Source organism: Heptranchias perlo, chromosome 6 (genome assembly GCF_035084215.1).
Source record: "Heptranchias perlo isolate sHepPer1 chromosome 6, sHepPer1.hap1, whole genome shotgun sequence".
Classification (NCBI taxonomy): Eukaryota; Metazoa; Chordata; class Chondrichthyes; order Hexanchiformes; family Hexanchidae; genus Heptranchias; species Heptranchias perlo.
In genome coordinates, this window is record NC_090330.1 from 25,771,747 (window position 1) to 25,799,205 (window position 27,459).

The window sequence follows — 27,459 nt, forward strand, 5'->3', positions numbered from 1 at the left end:
CACACTGCAGCTACTGTGCGCTGGTGGTGAAAGGAGTGAATGTTTTGGGTGGTGGATGGGGTGCCAATCAAGCAGGCTGCTTTGTCCTGGATGGTATCAAACTTCTTGAGTGTTGTTGGAGCTGCACTCATCCAGGCAAGTGGAGAGTATTCCATCACACTCCTGACTTGTGCCTTTATAGATGGTGGAAAGGCTTTGGGGAGTCGGGAGGTAAGTCACTCGCCACAGAATACCCAGCCTCTGACCTGCTCTTGTAGCCACAGTATTTATATGGCTGGTCCAGTTAAATTTCTGGTCAATGGTGACCCCCAGGATGTTGATGGTGGGGTATTTGGTGATGGTAATGCTGTTGAATGTCAAGGGCAGGTGGTTAGACTCTCTTTTGTTGGAAATGGTCATTGCCTGGCACTTGTCTGGCACGAATGTTACTTGCCACTTATCAGCCCAAGCCTGGATGTTGTCCAGGTCTTGCTGCATGCGGGTTTAGACTGCATTATTTGAGGGGTTGCGAACACTGTGCAATCATCAGCGAACATCCCCATTTCTGACCTTATGATGGAGGAAAGGTCATTGATGAAGTAGCTGAAGATGGTTGGGCCTAGGACACTGCCCTGATGTATGCACAGTGATTATAAACCTATTGTAATGTGATTTTTATGAATTATAATCTTTGCATCGAGATTCCTAGTTGCTGCTATCTTATCGATTACTAAACTTTGGCAGGAGCTGCAGTGGGAAATCTCCTGATTAATAAAGGACAAATAAAATCTGTAATCTCTCATACCTCAGGTGGTTCTGAACATGTTAATAGCAGGACCTTTTGAACCTATGGGTTTGTTTTTTGTAGGTTTCTTATTCTAAAATGGTGACTGTAATAGGCCTCATTTCAGCACAAGGGGTTAATGAGTTGTATGTTTTGGTGCAGGGGTAAGGTGGTTCATAGGCTCAATTTAAAGTGCATCTAATTTTCAAGTAACTCAAAGAATCAAGGTACTAAGATTTTATCGAAGACCTTTCACGACCTCAGGATGTCCCAAAGTGCTTTATAGCCAATGAAGTACTTTTTGTAAGGTAATGTATTATTCCTTGACACCCTTCTTGGTTTATTTAAATGCACCATTTGGTTGCTATGCAGTATATTAGTTTTCTGTTTAAGTAGGATGAAACATTTATGCCAATCCAGGCAATTGTTTGTTTCATTTGGAACTGAGTTTGGGTAAACAAATTTCTGTACCCAGATTAGTAAATTATATCATGTAGTGGACCTTATTATTCTATTCCTTTGCAATAGATAGAACTCATTCTTCTCGTGAATTGGCCACCTTATGCACCATGTAATGAGTTCCTCTTGAGGCTATTGGTAAAGATAGCTGGAGCAGTTTGTATGTTTTTTCAAAGAACTTTTATCTTGGCCAGACAGTTTAGTAGGTAAGCATTTGAGTGTTGCAAAGCTTCGAGCCAGCCTAAAGATGAAGGCGTGTGCAGCATCCACTTTTCCACTAGTTAATGTAATTCTATTTGTATGTGGATGCTGAACAAATGATGAATGTCATAGTTGGCCTTCCACAAGCAAAGCTCCCACCTGACCCACCCTTGTTTCTTTTCCTGACCTGGTGCTGCATTTATTCTCCTGTGTTTCTTGGCTCTCGCTCTCCAAATGAAGCAAACAATTGCCTGGATTGGCATAAATGTTTCATCCTAGTGGGTTCTTAATGTCTTATTTAGTTTAAGAACTAAAGCCTTACACATGGTGGGAGTGGGTAGGTGGGAAGTCATCTGATTGAGATGGCACTAGGAGTGTTCCAAGGTGATTCTTCCTTTTCCCCCCCCCCCCAACCCCCCAACCCCCCACCATATCCCAACGAGAAAAACCTAAACCACCTTATTTGCATGTAAAGATTGAGCTGCTTTCCAAGAATGGGGAAGACCCCATCAATGCATGTAAACAAAGGGTTGACAAAGTTCATTGAATCATAGAAATTTACAGCGCAGGAGGAGGCCATTCAGCCCATCGTGTCTGTGCTGGCCGAAGAAGAGTTATCCAGCCTAATCCCACTTTCCAGCTCCTGGTCTGTAGCCTTGTAGGTTACAGCAATTCAAGTGCATATCCAAGTACTTTTTAAATGCGATGAGGGTTTCTGTCTCTACCACCCTTTCAGGCAATGAGTTCCAGACCCTCACCACCCTGTGGGTGAAAAGATCTCTCCTCAATTCCCCTCTAATCCTTCTACCAATTACTTTAAATCTATGCCCCCTGGTTATTGACCTTTCTGCTAAGGGAAATAGGTCCTTCCTATCCATTCTATCTAGGCCCCTCATAATTTTATACACCTCAATTAAATCTCCCCTCAGCCTTCTCTGTTCCAAAGAAAACAACCCCAGCCTATCCAATCTTTCCTCATAGCTAAAATTCTCCAGTCCTGGCAACATCCTCATAAATCTCCTCTGTACCTTCTCTAGTGCAATCACATCTTTCCTGTAATGTTGTGACCAGAACTGTATGCAATACTCTAGCTGTGGCCATAATGTTTTATACAGTTCTAGCATAACCTCCCTGCTCTTCTATTCTAAGCCTTAGCTATTAAAGGAAAGTATTCCGTATGCCGCCTTTGCCACCTTAACCATCTTATCTACCTGTCCTGCTACCTTCAGGGATCTTTGGACATGCACTCCAAGGTCCCTCTGTTCCTCTACACTTCTCAGTATCCTCCCATTCATTGTGTATTCCCTTGCCTTGTTTGCCCTCCCCAAATGCATCACCTCACACTTCTCCGGATTGCATTCCATTTGCCACTTTTCTGCCCACCTGACCAGTCCATTGATATCTTCCTGCAGTCAATAACTTTCTTCCTCACCATCAACTTTTGTATTATCTGCAAACTTCTTAATCACGCCTCCTACATTTAAGTCTAACTCATTGATATATACCACAAAAAGCAAGGGACCTCGTACTGAGCCATGCGGAACCCCACTAGAAACAGCTTTTCCAGTCACAAAAACAAACATCGACCGTTATCATTTGCTTTCTGCCACTGAGCCAATTCTGGATCCAATTTGCCACTTTCCCTTGGATCCTATGGGCTTTTACTTTTCTAACCAGTCATGTGGGACCTTGTCAAAAGCCTTGCTAAAATCCATGTAGACTACATCAAATGTGCTACCCTCGTCAACCCTCCTTGTTACCTCCTCAAAAAACTTAATCAGGTTAGTCAGACACAACCTTCCCTTAACAAATCCTGACTGTCCTTGATTAATCCATGCCTTTCTAAATGACAATTAATTACCTCCCTCAGAATTTTTCCAATAATTTGCCCAACACCGAGGTTAGGCTGACTGGCCTGTAATTACTTAGTCTATCCCTTTCTCCCTTTTTAAACAACGGTACAACGTTGGCAGTCCTCCAGTCCTCCGGCATCACTCCTGTAGCTAGAGAGGATTGGAAAACGATGGTCAGAGCCTCCACTATTTCCTTCTTGTTTCTCTTAACAGCCTGGGATACATGTCATCTGGGTCTGGCGATTTATCTACTTTCAAGGATGCTAAACCCCTTAATATTTCCTCCCTCACTATGTTTATCCCATCCAATATTTCACACACCTCCTTCTTAACTACAATGTCTGTATTGTCCTCCTCTTTTGTGAAGACAGATGCAAAGTATTCATTAAGAATCATACCCACATCTTCCGCCTCCTGACACAAGTTACCTTTTTGGTCTTTCATAGGCCCTACTCTTTCCTTTGTTATCCTCTTGCTCCTTATGTATTTATGAAACATCAGTTCCACGTGAAAGGCTGTTGAATTCAAATCTGCCACAATTCTGGGTATGGATAAGATTTTGGCTGAAGGATAGGTGATTTTCACTTCAGTTTGGGTTTGAGAGAGAAATTTCTTCTCAATTTTTACCCGTGGCTTTTCATCCTCCTCCATAAGCTGAACAGAGTCCATGAGAATACAAATTGTGCATGATCTGTTCACACTTGTTTTGGTGGATTGAAAACATTTTCTTGTTCCATACCTATATTTTTATATATTTTTTTAAAACACCTTGTAGTATTACAGATCCAATTGTGTCAAATCACATGGAAACAGCAAGAACTCCTGTAAACAGGTGTTGTAAGGCCTCATCATTTCAGCCTCTATAACACTACTGCTTAATCCAGGGTTAGTTAGCTGGGAATACAATATCCCTTCGGTTCCCATATCTGAAAATCATACGATACCTCAAATGACAAGATAGTGTAACCATGTGGCTCGTAGACCATTAAAACGTTACAACTGTAGTCTCATCTAATATTCAATTGGGTTCCTGCTATAATCCACATGGAACTGTTCATTATTCTCTATAAATAGGTAAATCCAATGCAACATTCACAAGTGAGGTTGTCATTTATTTTTTCAAGTTAATGGCTATATTATCCTACTTTAATTGAAAACAAATACTGTACTACCAAGTTACTTTTCAAGTATTTTATTTGAATCAAATTGAGAATGTGAACATTCTTAAGTCAGGGAACATGGTGAAATGGATAATAAAATGATTAAATTATTAAGGGCAGTGTTTCATGCATCTCCACATGATCAATTGAAAGACAACCGGCAAGGCATAGAGTAGATAGGTTTGACATCAGAAGGCTCTGTTCTGTCTGTGCTGAAAACAGTTTTAGATTTTTTAAAAAGATGATTATTTAGGAAAAATGTCTTCGTGTATTATTACTGCTGGTATATTATAATAATTTTTTCTTTTGGACTGTTTAAAAATCATAATTTTTTTGCTCTGAATATTTTTACTTCCAGAATGTGAAGACTAATATTAACTATACCTTCAACTACAGGTTTCGGATTCCTCAGAGCTGGTCTTAAAATAATTGAGAGTGGGGAAAAAACTGTGGAATGAAGAGGACTAATTGGATTTTCAAGAGGTTTTGATTACAGAATTGGTAACTATACATCTGTAGTATTCTGTTCTTGCTTTGTTTTGTATGCAAGGTTTTAGTGGCAAACAGGATATGATCAGGCATGCATTTATTTGATTAATCACAATGTATACTCATTTTGAATTGTAAAGCTTCAATGTTTTGTAACTGTTATGGCTGTGTAGTTTCACAAACAATCATAACTAGAAGACTTGTGGAAAAAAATGCAGAATGAGAAAACATTTGATAAAATTGTTCAAAAGAGCAATCAAAATACCTAATTCCATATTTTAATGACTTTTTTGTACCTGCATAACCACAATTCATACACAGAATTTGAAGTTATCAAATATGTAGTTTAAGAAGTTGGATATATCCAGTTCAGAATATATTGTCTTTGTTGGTTTTTGAGAGGAATTTGATGCCATTTTATTTCTGGTAACTATATAATTTGTGTTTTACCTTGTAGGACCCATTCCATATGCCATACAGTAGTCCAGTTTGACTAAGGTGGTTTGGGTGCTACTTGTATTTACTTATATTGGAGTTGATGCTTTTCCTTTTAAATTTCATGTAGATTTGTGCCTGTGGTTCACCTCATGCCAAGCTCCTGATCTTTGACATGTCATGAAGGGGAGAAACTGAGTAGAGGCCAGGCACTTTCCCTGCAGGAATTGAGAGAAAATGTTAAGGCAAGTTGTTCTAGATCACTTTTGAGTATCTCCCAATGGCCTGATCAAGAACAGCATTAGTGGAAGCCTGGTAGTAGTTTATCTTCCAGTGTTCTTGATTAGACATTATAGAGGATCTAAGGAGAGGAGAAAACAGAAGACTAAACTTGAAAGAATTTGTTAGTTTGAATTTCAGCTAGTATTTAGTATGATGCTTGCGTTCCATTTATGTATTTTTCAATGCCAAATTGAATCACTGGGAAATGAATCAGCTACCCTACAAACAATAGCACATAACGTATTTTCTGCATTTGTTATTCTCAAGCCTAACCAAAATAGAACTTTTTTTCTTCATTCTAATTTAACAGTTGTGTAATTAAAAAAAAACTCTCAAAAAGTAAAAAAAAATGAAGTTGAATATGCAAAATAAGTTTCTAAGAAGTTGGAATTGTATTTCACATGCTTCTTCCAATTTAATAAGGGTTTGGGGATGTGCCTATATCTTCATGTTGCAAATCTTGATTAGTATTTGATGCAAGGCACTGAACTCAACATTGGCACATGTAGAAAGTATTGCCTTAAAATTGCACTGTGGAGAATTCAAAATAGCTTTTGATGCCTAAGATCTTTTGGTTTTCTTGAATGTAATCAGAACAGCTACATTGAATTACTGTCTTGTAATACTCTGGCCAGGCATTATCCTATGTACAAGCGATCAAATGTGGCATTTTACATTCACTGTGAAATAAAAGCTCGCTGAAGAGAGTAATTGTCCTGTGTGTGTATATTAGGGCTGTTTTGTCTGTAAGTATGAAGGTACTGCATGTGCTTAACACCAAGCTGTATGAGTGGCATTTTCTGCATTTCTCCTCAAAGTAACTTATTCACACAGTAGTTTAAATACTTCAAGAACGGTTCACAGAAATAATATGTGAGATTTCCCTTCCAACTAGTATTGTGAAAAATTCAAATTAACTTCAATTAACAATGAAATGTTTGAATTTCAATGGCCAGCATATTGGGCTGGTTGACTATGAATGCTCTCCAGTTCCCATCCTCATGGGTCCAAAATGACACACACTGATTAACTGATGTGTAGTACAGCAACCTCTGGTGCTAAGCTGAGCACAGACTCCCAATAAAATATTATTTCAGCAGTGCTGGAGGGAAGTAACACTGGGAGTTAACATTGAAGTTATTTTTGCTCAATTGCATGTTAATTTTGCTCAATTTCATATCTGGACAGGCACAGTCATTCTAGTTCCTCTACTCAGGTCTCATGATAAATGATCACTTGGGTAAGATACTGTGGGCATTTGGCATCCCTAATAATAACTTGTAAATTCAAATACTAAACTTTGAAACATTTTTAAACATCAGTCTCACTTTACATATGGTAAGTTGCAGCTACAAAAGAAACCTTGCTAGTGAAAGTTGGCAGTGATAAGTAGGACTTTGCACCCAGAAAGGTTCTAGAATTAATTGCTGGATAAGAACTTTGACGCCACCAGGTGCATTTTAACTTGCAACATGTGATCTCAACTGAATTTTCAAAGAGTATTAACTTCAAAAAGTTTGAAGTCTAAACCGAAATAGTGATGGAATCTCCCACTCCCCTAGCCCCACCATTGGCAGCGGTGCTTTTAGTTACCGAGATCCCACTCTGGAATTTGTAAAGCCCTCTGCTTCTCCACCTCCCTTCCAAAGCCCACTTCTTTCACTGAGCTTTTGGTGTCCCCTCCTAATCTCTCCATCTTTGGCTCAGCATCTCTTTTTTTTCCTAATACCTCTATGAAGCACCCGTGGACATTTTTCTCTGGCCCAGAATTTTCTGTCAAAATAACAGTGAGGCTAACGGTGCTCACTGTTATTAATGCGCAAATCGCACAACAACTTCAGGAGAGGGCAGAAGCACAGTTAAACGCGAAAATCCGAAAGTTGCTGTCCGAGATGCGCCACTCCGCCGTTAGCTTTGCGAAAATGGCATCTTGCTGTGTGACTCACCATTCAAATACATTGAATGGCGTGAAGCTCCTGTACTTGCATGGTAGATATGAACTAAACTCGCCACAGAAAGTTAGGGTTTGTCCATTTCAGTCTAAGTACCCTTTAACGATGTGATAAGTGTTAATTACTGCAAAACAACTTCTCTGGCACTGAAAATTAACTCTTACAAGTGTGGAATCTCATTCCTTTAGGTTTTAATTGTTGGAGTTTTTCTTAAAATTTAAATAATTAAAAAAAAACTTTTGTCTTTTCTCTCTCTTAATCCAATATTTTTTCCCCTCTTTCTGTACCTGTTTTGACATTGAATTCACCCACTCTAACTTGCACTTCCTTCTCAGTCCTTGCACTGTTCATTTTACAATCCTTCAATCTGATTAGTTAAGGAAATACACAGTTGCTTGACCTGTTCACTCAGGTCCCAGATGCACTGTAGAGGGCGCTGCGCTGTTTCCATCTCGCATTTCCAGCAACTTGCAGTGCAAAACATCTTGGAGATTAAACGGGCAAGGGCAAGTCTAACTAACGGTGGGTGCTGTTCGTTGACCAGTTACAGCAAATTCTGGGTCATTGTTAAAGCTGGTATATCAATGCAAGTTGTTGATTAAATGTTTTGTCAAAGCCTTAATCAACTACAATAAATTTATCAATTGTAAACAATTTTACAACACCAAGTTATAGTCCAGCAATTTTATTTTAACTTCACAAGCTTTCGGAGGCTTCCTCCTTCCTAAAGGAGGAAGCCTCCGAAAGCTTGTGAAGTTAAAATAAAATTGCTGGACTATAACTTGGTGTTGTAAAATTGTTTACAATTGTCAACCCCAGTCCATCACCGGCATCTCCACATCAATAAATTTATCAGCATGCAAGGAATGTAGGTCAAGTCTATCACAACAGTCTCCACAACATATTTAGATGGTTGCCCACATTCAATTTTGTTAACAGTTATATTGATTTTTCACTGGTTTGAAGTACACGGTTCACGAGGATAGAAGGGACAGATCATAGAATCATAGGATGATACAGCACAGGAGGAGGTATTTTAGGCCATGGTGCCTGAAGCTATTCGATTAGTCACACTCCCCTGCCCTTTCCCCTTAGCCCTGCAAATTTTTCCCTTTTGAAAGTTGTTATTGAATCTGCTTCCACCGCCCTTTCAGGCAGTGCATTCCAGATAATAAGATTTTTTTTAAAAAAATCCATAAGTCATTAACAAAAATAGCGACTGTTAGTAAACTTTGTTCTATATGTTCAAATGGGTTTGTACTATGGAATAACCCTGCTGACCAGTCCCTCCCAACATTGTCCTCTTGTTGATAGCGATTTAACACGTCATTTCTTGCATGTTGTGACCCATTAGTCAGAAGAGGCAGCAGGAAGCTCGCAGGGAACCCAGACAAACTGGAGAAACCACCACCACTTCTCATGTGACAACAAACCTGCGTGTAATTTCCTAAAGAAGGGGCTTTTTAAAAAAAAAAATTCATCGTGTTTAAACGGCATCGACCCCCTTCCCCCATAAAGGGCGGCTGCGGATGGCAGGCGCGGGGCTGGCACTAGGCCGCGGATTTTGTGGAATTCGGTAAAATGTCGGCGGATTTTTTGGTGCCGTCCTTTCAGAACCTGAGCCTGCAGCGCTCCGGCCGCAAGCGTCCCGGCAAACCACACAGAGGCCACTTTCAGAACAGAAAACGCCTTTATTTACTGAGGGGGCTTCCTGGATCAGGGAAATCCACTTTAGCCAGGTTTGTTTTTCCAACTCCTGACGAGTCCGATCTTCGCGATGACGCCACTGCATCTTTTGTTGCAGCAATTTTTTTTTAGGAAAAACAAGTAATTCGTAAGATTGTCCGATCGACCCATCCCCGTTGGGTTCATGTAAGGGAATGAGCGTCAACATTAGTTAATTCAGGAAATAGTGAACATTTTCCTGGTTTTTGCTCCCCTGCACAAAATGTGGAGAAAGGTAATTGGGAAAAAGTCACGAGGAATAAGTGCTGATGCTCTCACGTGAGCTGTGGTGTGATCTAAAGATTTATAAAGCTAATTTTTAATGGTTCGATTTTAAAAAAAGATGAAAACTTATACAGTTATCTTTAAACTCCCATTGCTGGAGGCTTTTGTGCACGAGACAGAGAAATATACAGTATATTTGTGCATCACCAGGGACCATAAAGGAGATCTACTCATGGAGGCAGAGGGGATGGTTGAGGTACTAAATGAGTACTTTGCATCTGTCTTTACCAAGAAGATGATGCTGCCAGAGTCTCGGTAAAGGAAGATGTGGTTGAGATATTGGATGGGCTAATAATTGATAGAGATACTAGAAAGGCTAGCTGTACTTAGTCAGGAATCTATCTTACAACACCAGGTTATAGTCCAACAGTTTTATTTGAAAATCACAAGCTTTCGAAGCTTACCTCCTTCGCTGAGCGAGTGAGTTAAAGTCAATAAGTCACCCGGTCCGGATGGGATGCATCCGAGGTTGCTGAGGGAAGTAAGAGCGGAAATTGCGGCGGTACTGGCCATAATCTTCCAAACATCTGTAGATACGGGGGTGGTGCTAGAGGACTGGAGAATTGCAAATGTTACACCCTTGTTCAAACAAAGGGTGTATGGATAAACCCAGCAACTATAGGCCAGTCAGTTTAACTTCAGTGGTGAGGCAACTTTTAGAAACGATAATCCGGGACAGAATTAGCAATGGACAAGTGTGGATTGATTAGGGAAAGCCAGCATGGATTTGTTAAAGGCAAATCATGTTTAACTAACTTGGTAGAGGTAACAGAGAGGGTCGATGAGGGCAGTGTGGTTGATGTGTATGTGGACTTTCAAAAGGGGCTTGATAAAGTGCCACATAATAGGCTTTGTCATCAAGATTGAAGCCCATGGAATAAAGGGGGCACAATTTCCAAATTTGCAGATAATACAAAACTTGGAAGTGTAGTGAAGAGGATAGTGATAGACTTCAAAAAGATATAAACAGGTTGGTGGAATGGGCGGACACGTGGCAGATGAAATTTAACGCAGAAAAATGCGAAGTGATAGATTTCGGTAGGAAGAACGAGGAGAGGCAATATAAACTAGAGGGCATAATTCTAAAAGGGGTACAGGAACCGAGAGATCTGGGGGTATATGTGCACAAATCGTTGAAAGTGGCAGGGCAGGTTGAGAAAGCGGTTAAAAAAGCATACGAGATCCTGGGCTTTATAAATAGAGGCATAGAGTACAAAAGCAAGGAAGTCGTGATGAACCTTTATAAAACACTGGTTCGACCACAACTGGAGTATTGTGTCCAGTTCTGGGCACCGCACTAGGAAAGATGTGAAGGCCTTAGAGAGGGTGCAGAAGAGATTTATTAGAATGATTCCAGGGATGAGGGACTTTAGTTTCATGGATAGACTGGAGAAGCTGGAGTCATTGACCTTGGAACAGAGAAGGTTGAGAGGAGATTTGATAGAGGTATTCAAAATCATGAAGGGCCTAGATAGAATAGATGGAGAGAAACTGTTCCCATTGGTGGAAGGGTGAAGAAATAGACGACATAGATTTAAGGTGATTGGCAAAAGAACCAAAGGCGACATGAGGAAGAACTTTTTTACAGTGAGTGGTTAGGATCCGGAATGTACTGCCAGGGTGGGTAATGGAGGCAGATTCAATTGTGGCTTTCGAAAGAGAACGTGATAAGTACTTGAAAGGAAAAAAATTACGGGGCTATGGGGAAAGGACGGGTGAGTGGGACTAGCTGGATTGCTCTTGCGTAGAGCCGGCACAGACTCGATAGACTGAAAGGTTATGGCACGGAGGGAGGCTATTCTATGATTCCGTGATCACAAAGATGTCTACTTATATCCCTAATATTGCCCGCCTCAGCCCATCTGCCTCTTGTCGGTTACACTAGTTCTTGTTTGTGTAATCAGTGACTTCGGACTCCAGAAATAAACGTGCTTACAGGTTGAATTTGAAAATATTAATTTGCGATACTTATAGACTAAGCAACAACAACTTGCATTTATATAGCACCTTTAATGTAGTAAAACATCCCAACGTGCTTCATAGGAGCGATTATCAAACAATATTTGACACTAAGATATTGACATGGATTTGACAAGGCGAGATTAGGACAGGTGACTAAAAGCTTGGTCAAATTGGTAGGTTTTAAGGAACGTCTTAAAGGAGAGAGGGAGGTAATTCCAGAGCTTATGGCCTAGACTGCTGAAGGCACGCCCCCAATGGAGGGGTGAAGGAAATCGGGGTGCACGAGGCCAGAATCGGAGGAACATGAGTTCTCGGAAGGTTGCAGGGCTGGAGGAGCTTCTGCTATGTTACCTATCATACTCAACTAGCCCACTCTAATCAGAACCACAAAGCCATCTGGCTATCACACAGAGCTATCCTGGCATGAGTAAGAATATTAGGTTATTATAACGTTATTGTCAGATACACAGACATTGCAGTCATAACAAAGCTAACGTTTCACCCTGATAAGAGTAACGGTTTTACTAATACAAGGATTTCAGTAATATTTACATTCCTGGAAAAATGTATGCCAGTATAACACATACTGGCCAGCTTAACAGAATCTCACTGGCCGACAGTAATTTTCCATTATAGCAAAATAGTAGCATGTCAAGACTGGAAGAATTTACAATGTTACACAGCAGAACAAGGTTTGTGAATATACATTAATTTATGGTCATATTGTTCTGGCTAGCCAAAGGGCCTACGTAATATGCTGAAACCCTCATCCATGGCTTTGTCATTTTCAGACTCTACTATTCCAATGCTCTGTTTGCCGGCCTCCCATTCTCTACCCTCTAAACTTCAGCTCATCCAAAACTCTGCTGCCCATATTGTATCACACACTAAGACCCACTCATCCATCACTCCTTTCCTTGCTGACCTACATTGGATCCCCCAATGTCTCAAATGTAAAATTCTCATCCTTGTGTTTTAATCCCTTCATGGCCTTGCCCCTTCCTATCTCTGTAGCTTCCTCCAGCCCAAACTCGCCGTTCCTCTCGCCCTGATTCCTTGTCCATCTTCTTTCCCTTTGCCCCACTGTTGGTAGATGTGTCTTCAGCACTCTAGGCCCCACACTCTGGAATTCCTGCCCTAAATCCCTCCACCTCTCTCTCATCCTTAAAACCCACCTCTTTGATCAAGCTTGGGTTACCCCCTCCTAACATCTTCTTTGTCTCAGCGTCCATTTTTGTCTAATTCAGCCTCTGGAAGCGCCTTGGGAAGTTTTTCTGTTGAAGGTGCTATATGAATGCAAATTGTTGAGAAAGAAAGCACTGTGTTTGAGATTAAACAGAGATGGACTCATAGTGAGTAGGATGCACACAGATTTAGCACAGATAGATTCCACACAGATTGAAAGTGAGAGTAAGTTCACAATTTCACATGGGTGTGCTAGAGTTTATAGCGAACTGATTAGGGAGTGATGATGGTGAAGGAGTTATAGGAAAGGGTGAGATTGTAGGTGGCAAAGGGGGCAATACAACATGCATCTTACACTTTCAATCTTATTGAAAGTGAAGAAAACTGACACCCAAACATTATTTCAGGACTGTGCTTAATGTGCACCATCTAGCAGAATTCATGTTAAGGTATTTGCCAGCCAGATATACTCCACAGTCTGTATGAATAAATGAATTTAAAAACTGCCGCCCCATCAAATAATCAATTTAAAAGCTCTATTCTGTGAAGTGCTCAATATAACACCACCATATCTTTCTCCAGAGCATTCTGCAGCCCTTTGGTCTGAGCACTGACATTAGTAACTTCAGACTTTAACTGTATTCCACCCATTTCTTTACACTTGTGGGTGCTGGGGATGAGGGGAGATGCGTTGATGTTTTGGATTCGTCCCTTTGTCAGAACACACTTATTGTGGAGTCTGTGCCCAGTGTGTTGGCCTGTTTATTTTTCATTTTGGGGGCTGGCGGACCTACTGGGGGTGATTTTAAACCCCAAGAATGGGTGGGTTGGGGGCGGGAGATGAAAGTAGTTGTTTTTTGGATCGCGATCGCAACCCAGCTTTATTTCCGAGTTTAACATCAGCACGCAAAAGTACAGGCTTCCCACTGGAATGCAAAGTCCGAAAATTTTGTGGTTACGACCCAAAAAAACAACTGTTTTCCAACTCCCACCCGCCCCCCAACCCACCCGTACTTGGAGTTTAAAATCACCCCCATTGTGTTTCCAGCATCTTCTGTTTTTATTTTAGAACCCCTGCATCTGCAGGTTTTTTTTAAACAGGATTTCATTTTAACATCTCGACAGAAAGACCGCACCGCCAACAATGCAGCACTTCATTGGTACTGCACTGAAGTGGCAACCCAGGTGCTCAAGTCCTGAAGTGAGTCATGAAGCTATGGCTGACTCAGAGGTGAGGGTGCTACACTGAGCCAACCTGACACTTAAGGATAGAATTGGCTACGATTTTGGCAGAGAATGTTAGAGGAAGAAGCTCCACTGTGAGGGAGAATTTGGTAAACTGGCATTGGAGCCAAAAATGGAGCAATGCAGACTGGAGGCTCACTAAGAAGAAAGACAATGTGCCAAAAGGCAGAAGAAAAGAAGTAGTAGCAACAACATCAATTAACATGGCAGAACAAGATCTGCCCGAGTGAGGGTACAGCAAATCAGCCCATTATCAATATATAATAACTTTATCAAAACTAGCCGTGTTCAAAATTGTAAGGAAGGGAACAATATAGATAGATTCTGAAGAGCTTCTGAAATGTTAGTAACCTATCATAGATGGGGTAAAGATATGTGGGTGAAAAGGCCGATTGAAGCATCTCTTGTTGCTTTTGACTTCGTGCCAGAACCATACTGGTATAAATTTAACATAATATTTAATGCTCCTGGCCACAATTATAGAGAACTAACCGTTGAAATGATAGACATTTGAGGGAAAGAATATAACAACTTTCAATGAATTGTGTGAGTTAATAATGGACCTTTTTTCTGAAAGTTATTCCAACTAATTTATGGATATGATTGCTTGTTCAGGGAACTACAATCCTAAATTAGATTGCTGAGCATTATATAGCCTCAGAGCTTTGGTGAATGGATAGGAAGCAACATTTTTCACACTGCTTAACTAGCCGGTGATTCACCAAACCAGATGAACAACTGACACCTCTAACATAGGCCAGGGATTTCATAGCCACATGGATCACAAAGTGGTGATTCATAAGGTGTTGTAGTAACAAGGTAGGGCACAAAGCAACTGAATTTTGGTCCAAGGGGGAGTCTGGATGCAGTTGGCAAGACAGTGAGGCACTGTGGGACCTGCCCATACTGTGCAGCAATACCAATTACGCAGAATATAGTGAAATATTTTTTGAACAATCACCTTTACTGATCAGCAAACAGAAGACTTACATGCATCAGGGTGTAGTCTGACTTTAGTACCCATGCATCTGGTGTGAAATGGTCTCTAGAAGAAGAGTGCTCACATTTTGGAGCAATGGATGTACCTTTTGCCAAAGTAATGCTACATTGTCCATTTTGGACAGATGAATGAGAGGTAGGGGTTGTCGTGACATTGCTGTAAGATGTATCATTAGGAAACAATTTAAATAGCAAATAGGTAACCTGTGCAGTTATTCAGAGTTGGGTGACTGCTGGAAAGCAAAAACAAACCAATGAGGCATCAGCACAGATGGTTGTAGTGGATGTGGTAACATCTCAGACTCCCTCTTGGACCAAAATTCAGTTGCTTTTTGGCCCACCTTATTATAAGGCTACAAGAGCAGGTCAGAGGCTGGGCATTCTGTGGGCGAGTGACTCACCTCCTGACTCCCCAAAGCCATCTACAAGGCACAAGTCAGGAGTGTGATAGAATACTGTCCACTTGCCTGGATGAGTGCAGCTCCAATAACACTCGAAGCTCGACATCATCCAGGACAAAGCAGCCCGTTTGATTGGCACCCATCCATCACCCTAAACATTCACTCCCTTCACCACTGGTGCACCATGGCTACAGTGTGTCCTGTCTACAGGATGCACTGCAGTAACTCGCCAAGGCTTCTTTGACAGCACCTCCCAAACCCGCGACCTCTACCACCTAGAAGGACAAGGGCAGCAGGCACATGGGAGCAACACCGCCTGCACGTTCCCCTCCAAGTCACCCACCATCCTGATTTGGAAATATATCACCGTTCCTTCATTGTCGCTGGGTCAAAATCCTGGAACTCCCTACCTAACAGCACTGTGGGAGAGCCTTTACCACACGGACTGCAGTGGTTCAAGAAGGCGGCTCATCATCACCACCTTCTCGAGCAATTAGGGATGGGTAATAAATGCTGGCCTTGCCAGCGACGCCCACATCCCATGAACGAATAATTTAAAAAAATTACTTTCTGAAACACCATCTTGTGATCTATGTGACTGTGCTATCCCTGATTTGTGTATGAGGTGTTACCTGAACATCAGGTTTAGTGAACCACCTACCTACTAGTTAAGCAGTGTGAAAAAATGGCTTCCCATCCATTCACCAAAACGCTGAGGCCATTGTGCAGGGGCAGATACCTTCCCAGATTGAACCAGATGAGGGGAAAGACTGACCACAGATGGGCGACAAGAAAATAACTTTCATTCTCATAGGTTTGGTGGGTTCAGACTCCGTTCTCAGGGTGATGGAAGTTGCCAATTTCCATTAAAAATGATTTTCCTAGTGATTTATTTTTGTACAGCAATCATATGATACTATGATATATGGTTTAGGCTATCTATTGCCACAAATCAATCTAGGATCAGGATTTGCAAAGTGGATTCTTCTCATTTCTTATTTTCTCCCCCTTATTCAATCAGGAATCTAAAATGTCAGTTTCGTGGTGCAGTGATACTGAGTACAGATGATTATTTCATCAGACAAGATGGCTCCTATTTATTTGAGAAGTACTTACTTGATGAAGCTCATGAATGGAACCATGAAAGAGGTGATCACTAAAACTTGTCTTTGAGTTTCTGAATTTTGAAAAAATTACATTTGAAAAACTTTAAATTTCCTATATTACACCTAATACATTTATATAATGCATCTACTTCCAGCCAAATCGGCCATGAGACAAGGGAAATCTCCAATTATTATAGACAATACCAACATTCAAGCATGGGAAATGAAACCATATGTGAATATGGTATGATCTAGATTTTCAACTAATTTCTTAAATATGTAATATTGATTGATACACTATATCTAACGAGGTCATTTGAAAATCAGCTTTGCAGTTCTTCCTGTTTTGCATAATTCTTTTGACAAGCTTTTCATTCTTGTTTCCTTTTTTTTGTATTTGTTAAAACTTTTTTCCTGTATTTGTGGAAGTCTGATTTTTTTTACTTCCATATTATCTTTGTGTAAGGGGAGTTGTCAGTGCTGTGCTCGGTCATTTAATTGTTATGATGTGGAGATGCCGGTGATGGACTGGGGTGGACAAATGTAAGGAGTCGTACAACACCAGTTTATAGTCCAACAGCTTTATTTGAAATCACAAGCTTTCGGAGCTTTGCTCCTTCGTCAGGTGAGCAAAGCTCCCAAAGCTTGTGATTTCAAATAAAGCTGTTGGACTATAACCTGGTGTTGTACGACTCCTCACATTTAATTGTTACACATAGTTACAGATTTATTGTAGCTGTTTTTTTAATGGGCGGTTGTCATTTGTGTTTTTAGAAATGTAATATTAAGGAATGTAGTATGGTGGATTAGGGCAATGCTTTGAGCACCTTAAATTTTAAAATGCATATAAACCACTTTCAAGAGTTTAATTTAAATTTGATAAAACAAAAGTGTGTAACCGCAGAAGGTCAAAACAAAAATATATCACATATCTTCCTGTAGTTATTCCTAGATTCAGCAGCCCTGTAATTAAGAAATCTTAACTGGTCAATCCTTATGACAACCATATTTTCTTGTAGAACTGTATTCAGACCGTGAAGGCAGTAGTCCAAGAACATACTACAGATTTTTTTGTTTGCTTTTCCAGTTATTTCCTGGTGGTATTTCACTGACAGGTATGTGCATTGTATTCTAGTGTTAGAAATATCTTGTTACAAAAGCCCAAAAAAATCTGAAATTACAATAAACTTATGTACTTTGTTCAAATTGATTTTCATAAATTTTCCAAGGATGATTAGGTAGTCTTGGATCTTAGATCTAAATACTGCTAAAATGAAGTAAAAGATTATCTCTCTAGATTTTAAATTTATGATTAATGTTTTGTCATCAACAGGCACGTGAGAGCGGTTATGAAGTGAAGTTCAGAGAACCAGATACACCCTGGAAATTTGACATTAGAAAACTAGCCAGGTTTAAACCTTTTAATTGCTTCATGTGTGAGAATGTGGCCCACTCCTGCTCCTATCTCTTATGGTCTTATAGAATGGCATTTGCGTTGTGAAAATAATTGCAATCTCTAGTGGAAAGGGGGAGAGCTATAAGGTAATCATAGTTTAATGTCGTCTTCCGTAGAATCTCGAACCTATGTTCTACTTATAGAAATACATAGAAGTTACAACACGGTAACGGGCCATTTGGTCTAACCAGTCCATGTCAGCATTTACCCTCCATTTGAGCAAATACTCCCTAATCACGTTTATCTGCCCTGTTCCCACATGCCTTTATCCCCTTATTCTTCATTTATTAATCCAGTCAAATCTTGAATATTGTCATAGTTTCTGCCTCAACCACTAACCCTGGAAGTGAAATCCACAGCCTCACAACTCTTTGTATAAAGAAGTTTCTTTTGGTCGTTTTCTAAACCTCTGCATTTAATCTTGAATCTTTGGCCACTCGTTCTAAACTCCTGAACTACTGAAACCAGAGTGCTTCTATCTATCCTGTCCCTTTCTTTCATAATTTTAAGCACTTCTATCATCTTGTCCCATAATCTGTTCTAATGAAGAAAGTCCCAATTTTTAAATTCTGTCTTTGTACTTTTTGATATCAGGCAGCAGCCCCTCTTCAATTTCAATTGGTTTCTAACCTCATTATTTATCGATGGCATCCTGAAACTAGTAGTAGTTTCCATTATTAATTGAATATACTTATTCTGTATCATTGCAATTTCTTTAAAAAAAAATTCCCAGTGTTGCTTTGCAGTCCAGTGCCAATTTCTCCTTCCACTTCACCTTTCTAAAATCTGCCCTAATCCAACTGGTGTTCTAGTACTTGATACTGACTTTTTGCCTTTCTAGTTGGATCTTAAACCATAGCATATTGTGGTCACTACTCCAAAGGTTCTTATCTGCTTCATCTATTTCATTACTCATAACCAGATCTAGCAATGTGTCCTTGTAGTAGAATTACAAAATAGGAATTTCAATGTGAAACCTAATACAAGTGGAGGGGGTGTGGTGGGGATTAAGTGGGTTATGTTCTGGAGGTAGAAACCGATGGTCCTGGTAATGACAGAATGTCAGGGTTGAACAGAATATTGAGGTAGCACCACATTTGGTTCAGCTGAGCGAGCACCTAGGATGCTTAATGGAATCAGAGCCCAAGGCACATGGTGGATGGTGAGAGGCAATCACAATAACTCAGGTCTTGTCAATGTTCAGCTGTAGAAAGTTACAGCTTATTCAGGACTTGATATTACCAGGCAAGTCAGACTTCCCACAGTTCTGGAATCAGAGTTTGTGGCAGAGGTAGAGTTAGGAGTTGTTGATGTAAATATGGATGCTAACATAGGAGTAGGCCATTCAGCCCCTCGAGCTTATTCCACCATTCAGTTAGATCATGGCTGATCTGCATCTTAACTCTACCTGCCTTGGTTCCATAACCCTTAATGCCATTGTCTAACAAAAATCTATCACTCAGTTTTGAAATTTTCAATTCACCTAGCCTCAACAGATTTTTGGAGAGAATTCCAGATTTCCTCTACTCTTTTTGTGTGAAGAAGTGCTTTCTGACATCACCCCTGAATGGCCTAGCTCTAATTTTAAGGTTATGCCCCCTTGTTCTGGACTCCCTCCCCCTTCCCCAGAGGAAATAGTTTCTCTTTATCTACTCTATCAATTCCTTTGATCATCTTAAACACCTCAATTAGATCACCCCTTAAATTGTAGAGGCTAGTTTATGTGCTCACCCTGGATGGGGGCTTGAACCTGTAATCTTTTGACGCAGAGGTGAGAGTGCTTCCATTGAGCCAAGCTGACACCTATGATTGTGGTTTTTGATATCATCTGAATATTAAGATAACTTAGTCATATAACAGTTATAATACAGTACTGTTTAATGGTGTTGTTTATAGTAGTTTAATTTTATACTTTTTTTTCACTGTGTATAGAACAAATACTCATGGTGTTCCAAAAGAAACAATTGAACGAATGAAGGAACGTTATGAGAGGAATATCACTATTGACAAAGTGCTGCATGCAGAAAGGGGAGACAGATATAACTGATGCCAAAGTTGCCAACAGGTTGCTTTGGAAAGAGGAACGGGGGCTACGCCGGGAAGAGTTTGTACAAACTCAATACGTGGAGGATTTAATACAATTGAATTGCACAAATCCAGGACAGCCAGCCAGGATCGAAATTCTGACAAATTCAAATTTTAAGCAGAATCAAACAAACTGGTTTTAAAGTAATGTTTTTTTTAACTTAAGTGAATGATATTTCAGCAAAGAAAGCAGAGTACTCTACCACTTCAGGTCTTTAATCACAAAGTAAGAATAACAAGTGTGACTAACAGATTTCATTCCTTAGTAATTTTGTCAAATACAATTTGATAAACTTTTTTAAGATGGTCACAGGCTACGAACCAGAAACTACTGCAGCAAACCTCTGTGCTGTAAACTTTCTGCAGGTGTTTTCCATCAACATTTATAGATTGGATATTACACTGTTAGGATTTGTATTGGTAAAATGCATTTTTTTTCAATGGTTTTATCTTTTAATTACTTTTTGATACTGGTTTAAATTGTAGACTCTGTGCAACAATTTTATACTCCCAGTTGCTGATGTGTAATTTAATACCTGTTGTCTGCAATTATTTTTAATTCATTCTCAGGATGTGAGTGTCACTGGAAATGCCAGCATTTATTGCCCATCTCTAGTTGCCCTGAGGAGGTGGTGGTGAGTCTTCTTGAACTGCTGCACTTGTTATTGTTTGCAACAGTTTGATACAACTGAGTGACTTGCTAGGCTACTTCAGAGGGCAGTTGAAGTTAACTGCATCAATTTAGGACTGGAATTCACGTATACGCCAGATGGGATAAGGACAGCAGGTTTCCTTCTCTGAAGGACTTTAGGGACCTGTTGGGTTTTTATGACAATCCGACCGCTTTGTGGTCACTTTTACTGATACCAGCTTTTTATTTCCAGATTTGAGTAGTTAAATTTTTTTTTACATTTTGTATTTTCTTTTAATCACAGTATGTACATAAGTTTAATATTATGAAAACAGATTGGAATCAAAAATTAAATTGTAAGAATTAAATATTTTGTTGCTTTTGACATGTCTCGCTGAACACTAAGTATAACGCTATGCATTATCACATGTTCATTCTAAAGAAAATTGGGTATGGAGTCCAGATACAGCTGCAGAACTTCAGTCCTGTGCAAATGTGAAGATGCACATCTCTGGGGTGGATTTAATGCCAATATCACACCAGACTCACAAAGAATTCTTTTAAAACCTCATTTCAAATCTGTTATTCCTTGATTTGTCAGACAAGCACATTTTGGTTAACTTTGTACAAGATTCCATAGCTGAAATAAGTAATGTGTTCAAAATTATGCAAATAAACAGATCTATAGAGATACAGCATCAAAACAACAGCCATTTAGAAGCTAACACATTGGAATGGGGATGGAGTTCTTTGAAGTTGAAATATTGCCTTGCCTTTTCATACCACCTTTTTTGTCTTCAGTGTTTTGATGTTTGATGTTAGCAGCAGTAATATACAAGTTTGACTATAGAGCTAAGTGAGGAATATAGTTTCCAAATAGTACTTTTAGAATTACACAAACTTTAAGTGCCTAAAACATTTTATGATGGAAGAACCCCCACAAAAGCAGCATCTAATTGGATTCTAATCTACAGTAGTTTTTTCTGTACAAGTGGATCTCCACCTGGGTAGTCAGAGGACTCACATAGCTTGTGAGTGTTAGCTGCTAACCTAACATGTCCCTTTAATGCGAATGCCCTTAAAAGGCAAATAGAGGTAATTGTAGATACTTGTAAACTGTCAGCCATAATTCATTGCCTGTAAGTTTCAGACTCCAATTTAATAACTGGCTTTTCTTCCAAGATCATTTGCATATGTAAAATTGTGTGACACTCTGAATTATGACATGCACACACTAGATACAAGATATGTGTACAGACTCAGCACATCTGTGGTGAGTTAGAGGTTACATCTTGCGTTGGGGAACACTCAAGAACATAACAAATAGGAGCAGGAGTAGGCATACGGCCCCTTGAGCCTGCTCCGCCATTCAATCAGATCATGGCTGATCTTCAACCACAACTCCACTTTCCCGCCTGATCCCCAGATCCCTTGATTTCCCCTAGAGTCCAAAAATCTATCTATCTCAGCCTTGAATATACTCAATGACTCAGCATCCACAGCCCTCTGGGTTGGAGAATTCCAAAGATTCACAACCCTCTGAGTGAAGGAATTCCTCCTCATCTCAGTCTTAAACGGCCGACCCCTTATCCTGCGACTATGACCCCCAGTTCTAGAGTCTCCAGCGAGGGGAAACAACCTCTCAGCATCTACCCTGTCAAGCGCCCTCAGAATCTTCTGTTTCAATGAGATCATCTCTCATTCTTCTATACGCGAGAGTATTGGCCCATTCTACTCAAGGGCAGGGTTGTTAGGGTGCGGAAGTACACATGAAACCCAGAGTCACGATAGATGCTTTGGTATCCATGAATGGAGGCGATGTATGGAGAACATAATAGGAAAGCAAAAAGAATAGCGATGAGCTATCAGCAATTTGAGAGGAAACTAGATAGCCATGAATATTGTTTTGGTGGAAAACCGTGTGATGGTAACTTGTTTGGAAGTGCACAGAGCCAACTCCTTGCAAAAGCCTTGGAAGTGATAAAACAAATGCAAATAACATTTATAATGTGTTCTTTTGTGTACAATACTCTGAATACATTTCCTGGGATAAAAAAAATCAGAAATTAATAGACCTGTTTTCACACAGTAGTATATTTTTCATGCACCATCACTTCCAATTCTGTATTCTTTCCTGCAGACTTCTCCAAGAAAATGGTGTTATCCTGGTCAAACTCAAGTCCAGCTATATTTAAAGCAGCAGCCTTTGACTGGCTAGAGAGTCTGTTTATGTACCACATATCTACCTTTAGTAAATCTGTTTTGGTGAAGATAGGGATATCTGTGCTGGGTAATGGAGCACTTATAGTTTGGCAACTCGGGAAGATTTTCTCAAAGCATCAAATTCATTTTTTTATTATTTTGTTGTTGGGATGTGGGAGACACTGGCAAGGAAGCATTTATCGCCCACTCCTAGTTGTCCCACGTGCCTTGAGCGTCAACAATGTAGTGTGGAACTGAAATCACATGTAGGCCAGACCAGGTAGGGGCAGCAGGTTCCCTTCCCTTGAAGGGCATTAGTGAACTAGTTGGATTTTTAATGACAATCTGGCAACTTTTATGGTCATTTTCCGTTGCTAACCCATAAATTGTCAGATTTTCTAGAATTCAATTTCAGAACTTGACAGTGGGATCTGAATGCATTACCTCTGGGTTGCCAGTCCACTACCATAACCATGGCAACCATACCCATAATTTGTTTGTTACAAAAAGCATGGCTAGAGGTACCATCAAGTCCCTCTGATCTCCCCCAGCAATATGTCTTAGCTTCAACCTTAGAACATCATCCCTACCTCACTAATATAGATATATAAAAGACACTGGGAACAAGGAATTAGTTGAATGATTGCTTGTTGTCCAAAATTTTTGCTAGTCACATCAAACCCTCATTTGAAGCAATAGATATTGAGGTCAGTAATGAAATTAAGTTTTTCCAGACTGCAAGTGGTGAGAGAGTTAGTCACCAAAGGAAACTTGGATGAAGCAAAAAAATTTGCTTGAGGCCAAAGGTTGCTACAGTGAAAACTGGCAAAACCTCAAGCTATCTATAGGAACAGTGAAAAATGCATTTCAACAACTTGATAAGAACATGAATACTTTTCAAAGCCATATAAAAAAGATGCAAATATGGAACTCTCTGATCATACAGGAAGTAGTCACACAGTATCAAATATTTCAGTTTGTGCTGCAGTTATAGTTCCCAATGAGGAAAACATCTCTCAGCATAGTGATTCAATTCAAAATGATTCCAGTGCCTGTAGCAGCAAACAGTGAATGAAAGGATTCCAAATCTCTGTGAACCGTCTTTTGACAAAGCAAAAGCTTTATTTGCTGAGGAGATCCTATTGAGTAAAACTATAAAACATTCTGTCGAAACATTTTCCACTGTATCTTCTCATCCACATACTGGCTCACCATTAATTCAGAGTGCAATAAAAAGTGCAGTGAATAAACAATTGGAGAATAACCGCAGTCCTGAAATGCTTCACCTTTTGAATCCTAAAATTCATAGCAAGTTGCATGATTTTTCTGTTCAAAGAGAACATATATTTAAGCACTTGGATATGGGCATTGGTACAGAAATGAAAGGTTGCCAGTAGTTTAATATCATCTGCAAACATTAAAAATACACATTCTGAGGGCACCTGACAGAGGAGGAAGCCTCCGAAAGCTTGTGATTTCAAATAAAGCTGTTGGACTATAACCTGGTGTTGTAAGACTTCTTACAAATGTTTTCAATGATGGAGACTCAGAGGAAGCTAAACTTCCACAGAGTGTAGATATGAGAAACTAGATGAATAGTCTTCCAGCTAAGCAGGCTTTAGGGTTCTGTACTGCAAATGATAACATTGTTTCAGTTTGATATATGCAAAAGAGAAGTTTTTCAGATGATGAACCTGGGCAATGCAAAATTTCAGTTTCATTTTCAAATACTGCAAATGTTAATAATCAAGGGGATTTTGCTGGTGATGTCATTGTATCTGAGATTCAACAGTTTCTTAAAACTGGACCAATTGCCTTCAGCACAGCAAGTGGAAAGTCTGTACAGGTTTCAGAAGAATCTTTAAAGAAATGTAAACATTTCTTTACTGAAGTAGGAGCTAATAAGGAGGAGTTTGAGAGGATCATAGACAAAGATTTGAAATCTGAGGAAAACAGACTTTCAGAAGAAATATGGCATTCAGATACCTCCAGTTCAAAGGCATCTCTTAGATTCAACACAGCAAGTGGAAAAGTGGTAATTGTTTCTGATAATGCACTTCAGAAAGTTAAGAATGTTAAAAGAATTTGACATGAATGATTGTACTTTGAGTAGCCCAAAATTGTGAAAAACCCTCGAAAGCTGCCAGTAACATCTACTTGTTCTTCATCTCTGTTCTGTAATATCCCATGAGCAGTGAACAAACATGTAAAGAAGAAAGTTCAGAGTTGATTCACAAAAGCTTATCAAATAACTGCTCAGTGTTCGACATGAAAAACCCTGTTCAAGTGGAGTCAAGTGAAAAGGAAATGAATGAGCCTGAGAATAGGGCTACAAGAAATTTGGCAGCATCTTGTTGGAAAGCTAACATTCTCATGTCTGGATTTCAAACTGCTAAGGGGAAAGAAGTTACGGTGGAAGAAAGTAGTTTAACCGCAGCAAGGAGGTGTCTGGCTTCAAACGAAAATAGTAAACTGGAACACTCAAGTTAATATGCACACTGAAAGTAGAATTAGACCACTTTGCAATGTAAGCAGCGTATCTACATCTGTAGTAGATGCATTGAAGAGTAATCATGGCACATATCTTAAAATGATGGAAAACTATATGGAAAATGAGGCTGTGGACGGTTCAAAGACTCTGATGAAAAATGATGAACTTTTTGATTTTACTTCAGGGAAGGCCTTTAGATCAACGTACGACAGCACAAATCAATCCATTAGACCAGAGTTGAGAACAGGAAAGAGAATGAGATCAGAGGGAAAAAGTGAATAATACTAAATTATTCACATTTAATAGTGAATATTATACACTATATTAGTATAGTAATATACTACTATATATATATATATATATGGTGATTTATATTAAATTATGAAGGATAATCTGTTTGATTTAGATAAAGGCATAATGCAGATGGAATGAGTCCATTGAATGCTGGACACAAGTTTAGACCACTATCCTGCACATATTTGGTAGGCAGGGCCAGCTGCTCTACCTCAAATCAAGTATTAACTCATTAAATATTGAAATATTTAAATGCTACCAGTCCACAGAGGGTGAAGATTGGACGGCTCTTGGCTAACTTTTGACCCTCTCCACCTTTTTAAAAACCACCTCAAAACCAATCTCTTCAACTTAGCTTAGTCACCCCCTTAATCTCTCCCTGGCTCGGTGTCTGTTTTCATTATGTCTATTTGGGAAGTGCCTTAGGACGTTTTTGACATCAAAAGTTTGAGATAAAAGCAGGTTGTCTTCAGATGATGATCATAAGTTTTTACGGAAGTGTTTGTGTTGGGTCCATTTAATGTAAGGTAATTCTGTTTCTGCTTAACCCGTGTATGCATGTTGATTCCAGCTCTAGACCCAATTTCTTTTTCCACCCTGCCCACTCCTATTTTTCTTACCACTTCCATCCCTGCTCTGTTCTCTTTACCTTTTCATCTCCTCCAACCTATCTTTTCTCCTGCTGCCATCTCTGTCTTGAGTCTATCCTGAATCATAGGAACACAAGTAGGCCATTTAGCCCCTCGAGCCTGTTCAGCCATTCAACGAGATCATGGCTGATCTGTGACCTAACTCCATATACCCGCCTTAACCAAAGGTATTAAGGGTTATGGGGCTAACAAAAATCTATCAATCTTAGATTTAAAATTAACAATTGAGCTGGCATCCACTGCCGTTAGTGGAAGAGAATTCCAAACTGCCACCATCCTTTGCGTATCGAAGTGTTTCCTAACTTCACTCCTGAAATGGAGATGCCGGTGATGGACTGGGGTGGACAAATGTAAGGAATCTTACAACACCAGGTTATAGTTCACCTGACGAAGGGGATAATCTCCAAAAGCTTGTGATTTTAAAATAAAATTGTTGGACTATAACCTGGTGTTGTAAGATTCCTTACATTTGTTCACTCCTGAAAGTCCTGGCTCTAATTTTTAGGCTATGTTCCTTAGTTCTAGACTCCCCATCCAGCGGAAATAGTTTCTCTGTACTATCAGTTCCCCTTAACATCTTGAAAACTTCGATCAAATCACCCCTTAATCTAAATCCCAGGAAATACAACCCTAGTTCGTGTAATTTTTCCTCTTAATTTAACCCTTGGAGTCCAGGTATCATTCTAGTAAATCTACGCTGCATTCCCTCTGAGGCAAATAAATCCTTCCTGAGGTGCCCAGAACTGAACACGGTACTCCAGGTGTGGTCTAACCAGGGCTTTGAAAAGCTGTAGCATAACTTCTACCCCTTTGCATTCTAGCCCTCTAGATATAAAGGCCAGCACGCCATTAGCCTTTATGATTATTTTCTGTACCTGTCCATGACATTTTAATGATCTATGTAAATGGACCCGTACATCTCTTTGGACCTCCACTGTTGAGTTTTTCACCATTTAGAAAGTACTCTGATCAATCCTTTTTAGGTCCAAAGTGGATGACTTCACACTTGCTTACATTGAAATCCATTTGCCAGTTTTGTCCCTTCACTTAATCTATTAATATCACTCTTTAATTTTATGCTTCCATCTACACTGCTTACAATGCTGCCTATCTTTGTGTCATCAGCAAACTTGGATATGTGGCTCTCT

The 27,459-nt window shown here is 39.8% G+C and overlaps 2 protein-coding genes across 5 annotated transcripts in view; both read left to right on the forward strand.

Moving 5' to 3' along the window:
• LOC137322837 (uncharacterized) overlaps positions 1 to 6,347 on the forward strand; it is an 85,663-nt gene extending 79,316 nt beyond the window's left edge. For 2 of the 3 annotated variants that reach the window (XM_067985961.1, XM_067985960.1), the window contains exon 12: positions 4,833 to 6,347. The gene's annotated coding sequence lies outside the window, so the exon portion shown is untranslated. The remainder of the gene's footprint in view (positions 1 to 4,832) is intronic. The other variant, XR_010963241.1, reaches the window with a different exon arrangement.
• Positions 6,348 to 8,913: 2,566 nt separating this feature from the next.
• Positions 8,914 to 21,042, forward strand: LOC137322838 (NEDD4-binding protein 2-like 1). Of its 2 annotated transcripts, none has more exons than XM_067985963.1 (5): positions 8,914 to 9,333; positions 16,418 to 16,545; positions 16,658 to 16,746; positions 17,522 to 17,617; positions 17,836 to 17,912. In XM_067985963.1, exons 1-4 carry the CDS (start codon positions 9,176 to 9,178, stop codon positions 17,612 to 17,614), a joined length of 468 nt encoding a protein of 155 aa, XP_067842064.1. In that variant the 5' UTR covers positions 8,914 to 9,175; the 3' UTR covers positions 17,615 to 17,617; positions 17,836 to 17,912. The 2 variants fall into 2 exon arrangements, with proteins under 2 accessions (XP_067842064.1, XP_067842063.1); XM_067985962.1 differs by lacking the exon at positions 17,522 to 17,617 and adding an exon at positions 19,891 to 21,042 and having other exon boundaries at positions 8,916 to 9,333.
• The last annotated feature ends 6,417 nt before the right edge of the window (positions 21,043 to 27,459 follow it).

Coding starts and splice junctions, on each gene's coding strand:
- LOC137322838 (XM_067985962.1), top strand. CDS start 9,176: ATGTCGGCGGATTTTTTGGTGCCGTCCTTTCAGAACCTGAGCCTGCAG. Junction 16,546..16,657: donor TGAATGGAACCATGAAAGAG/GTGATCACTAAA, acceptor ATCTACTTCCAG/CCAAATCGGCCATGAGACAA. Junction 16,747..17,835: donor TGAAACCATATGTGAATATG/GTATGATCTAGA, acceptor TGTCATCAACAG/GCACGTGAGAGCGGTTATGA.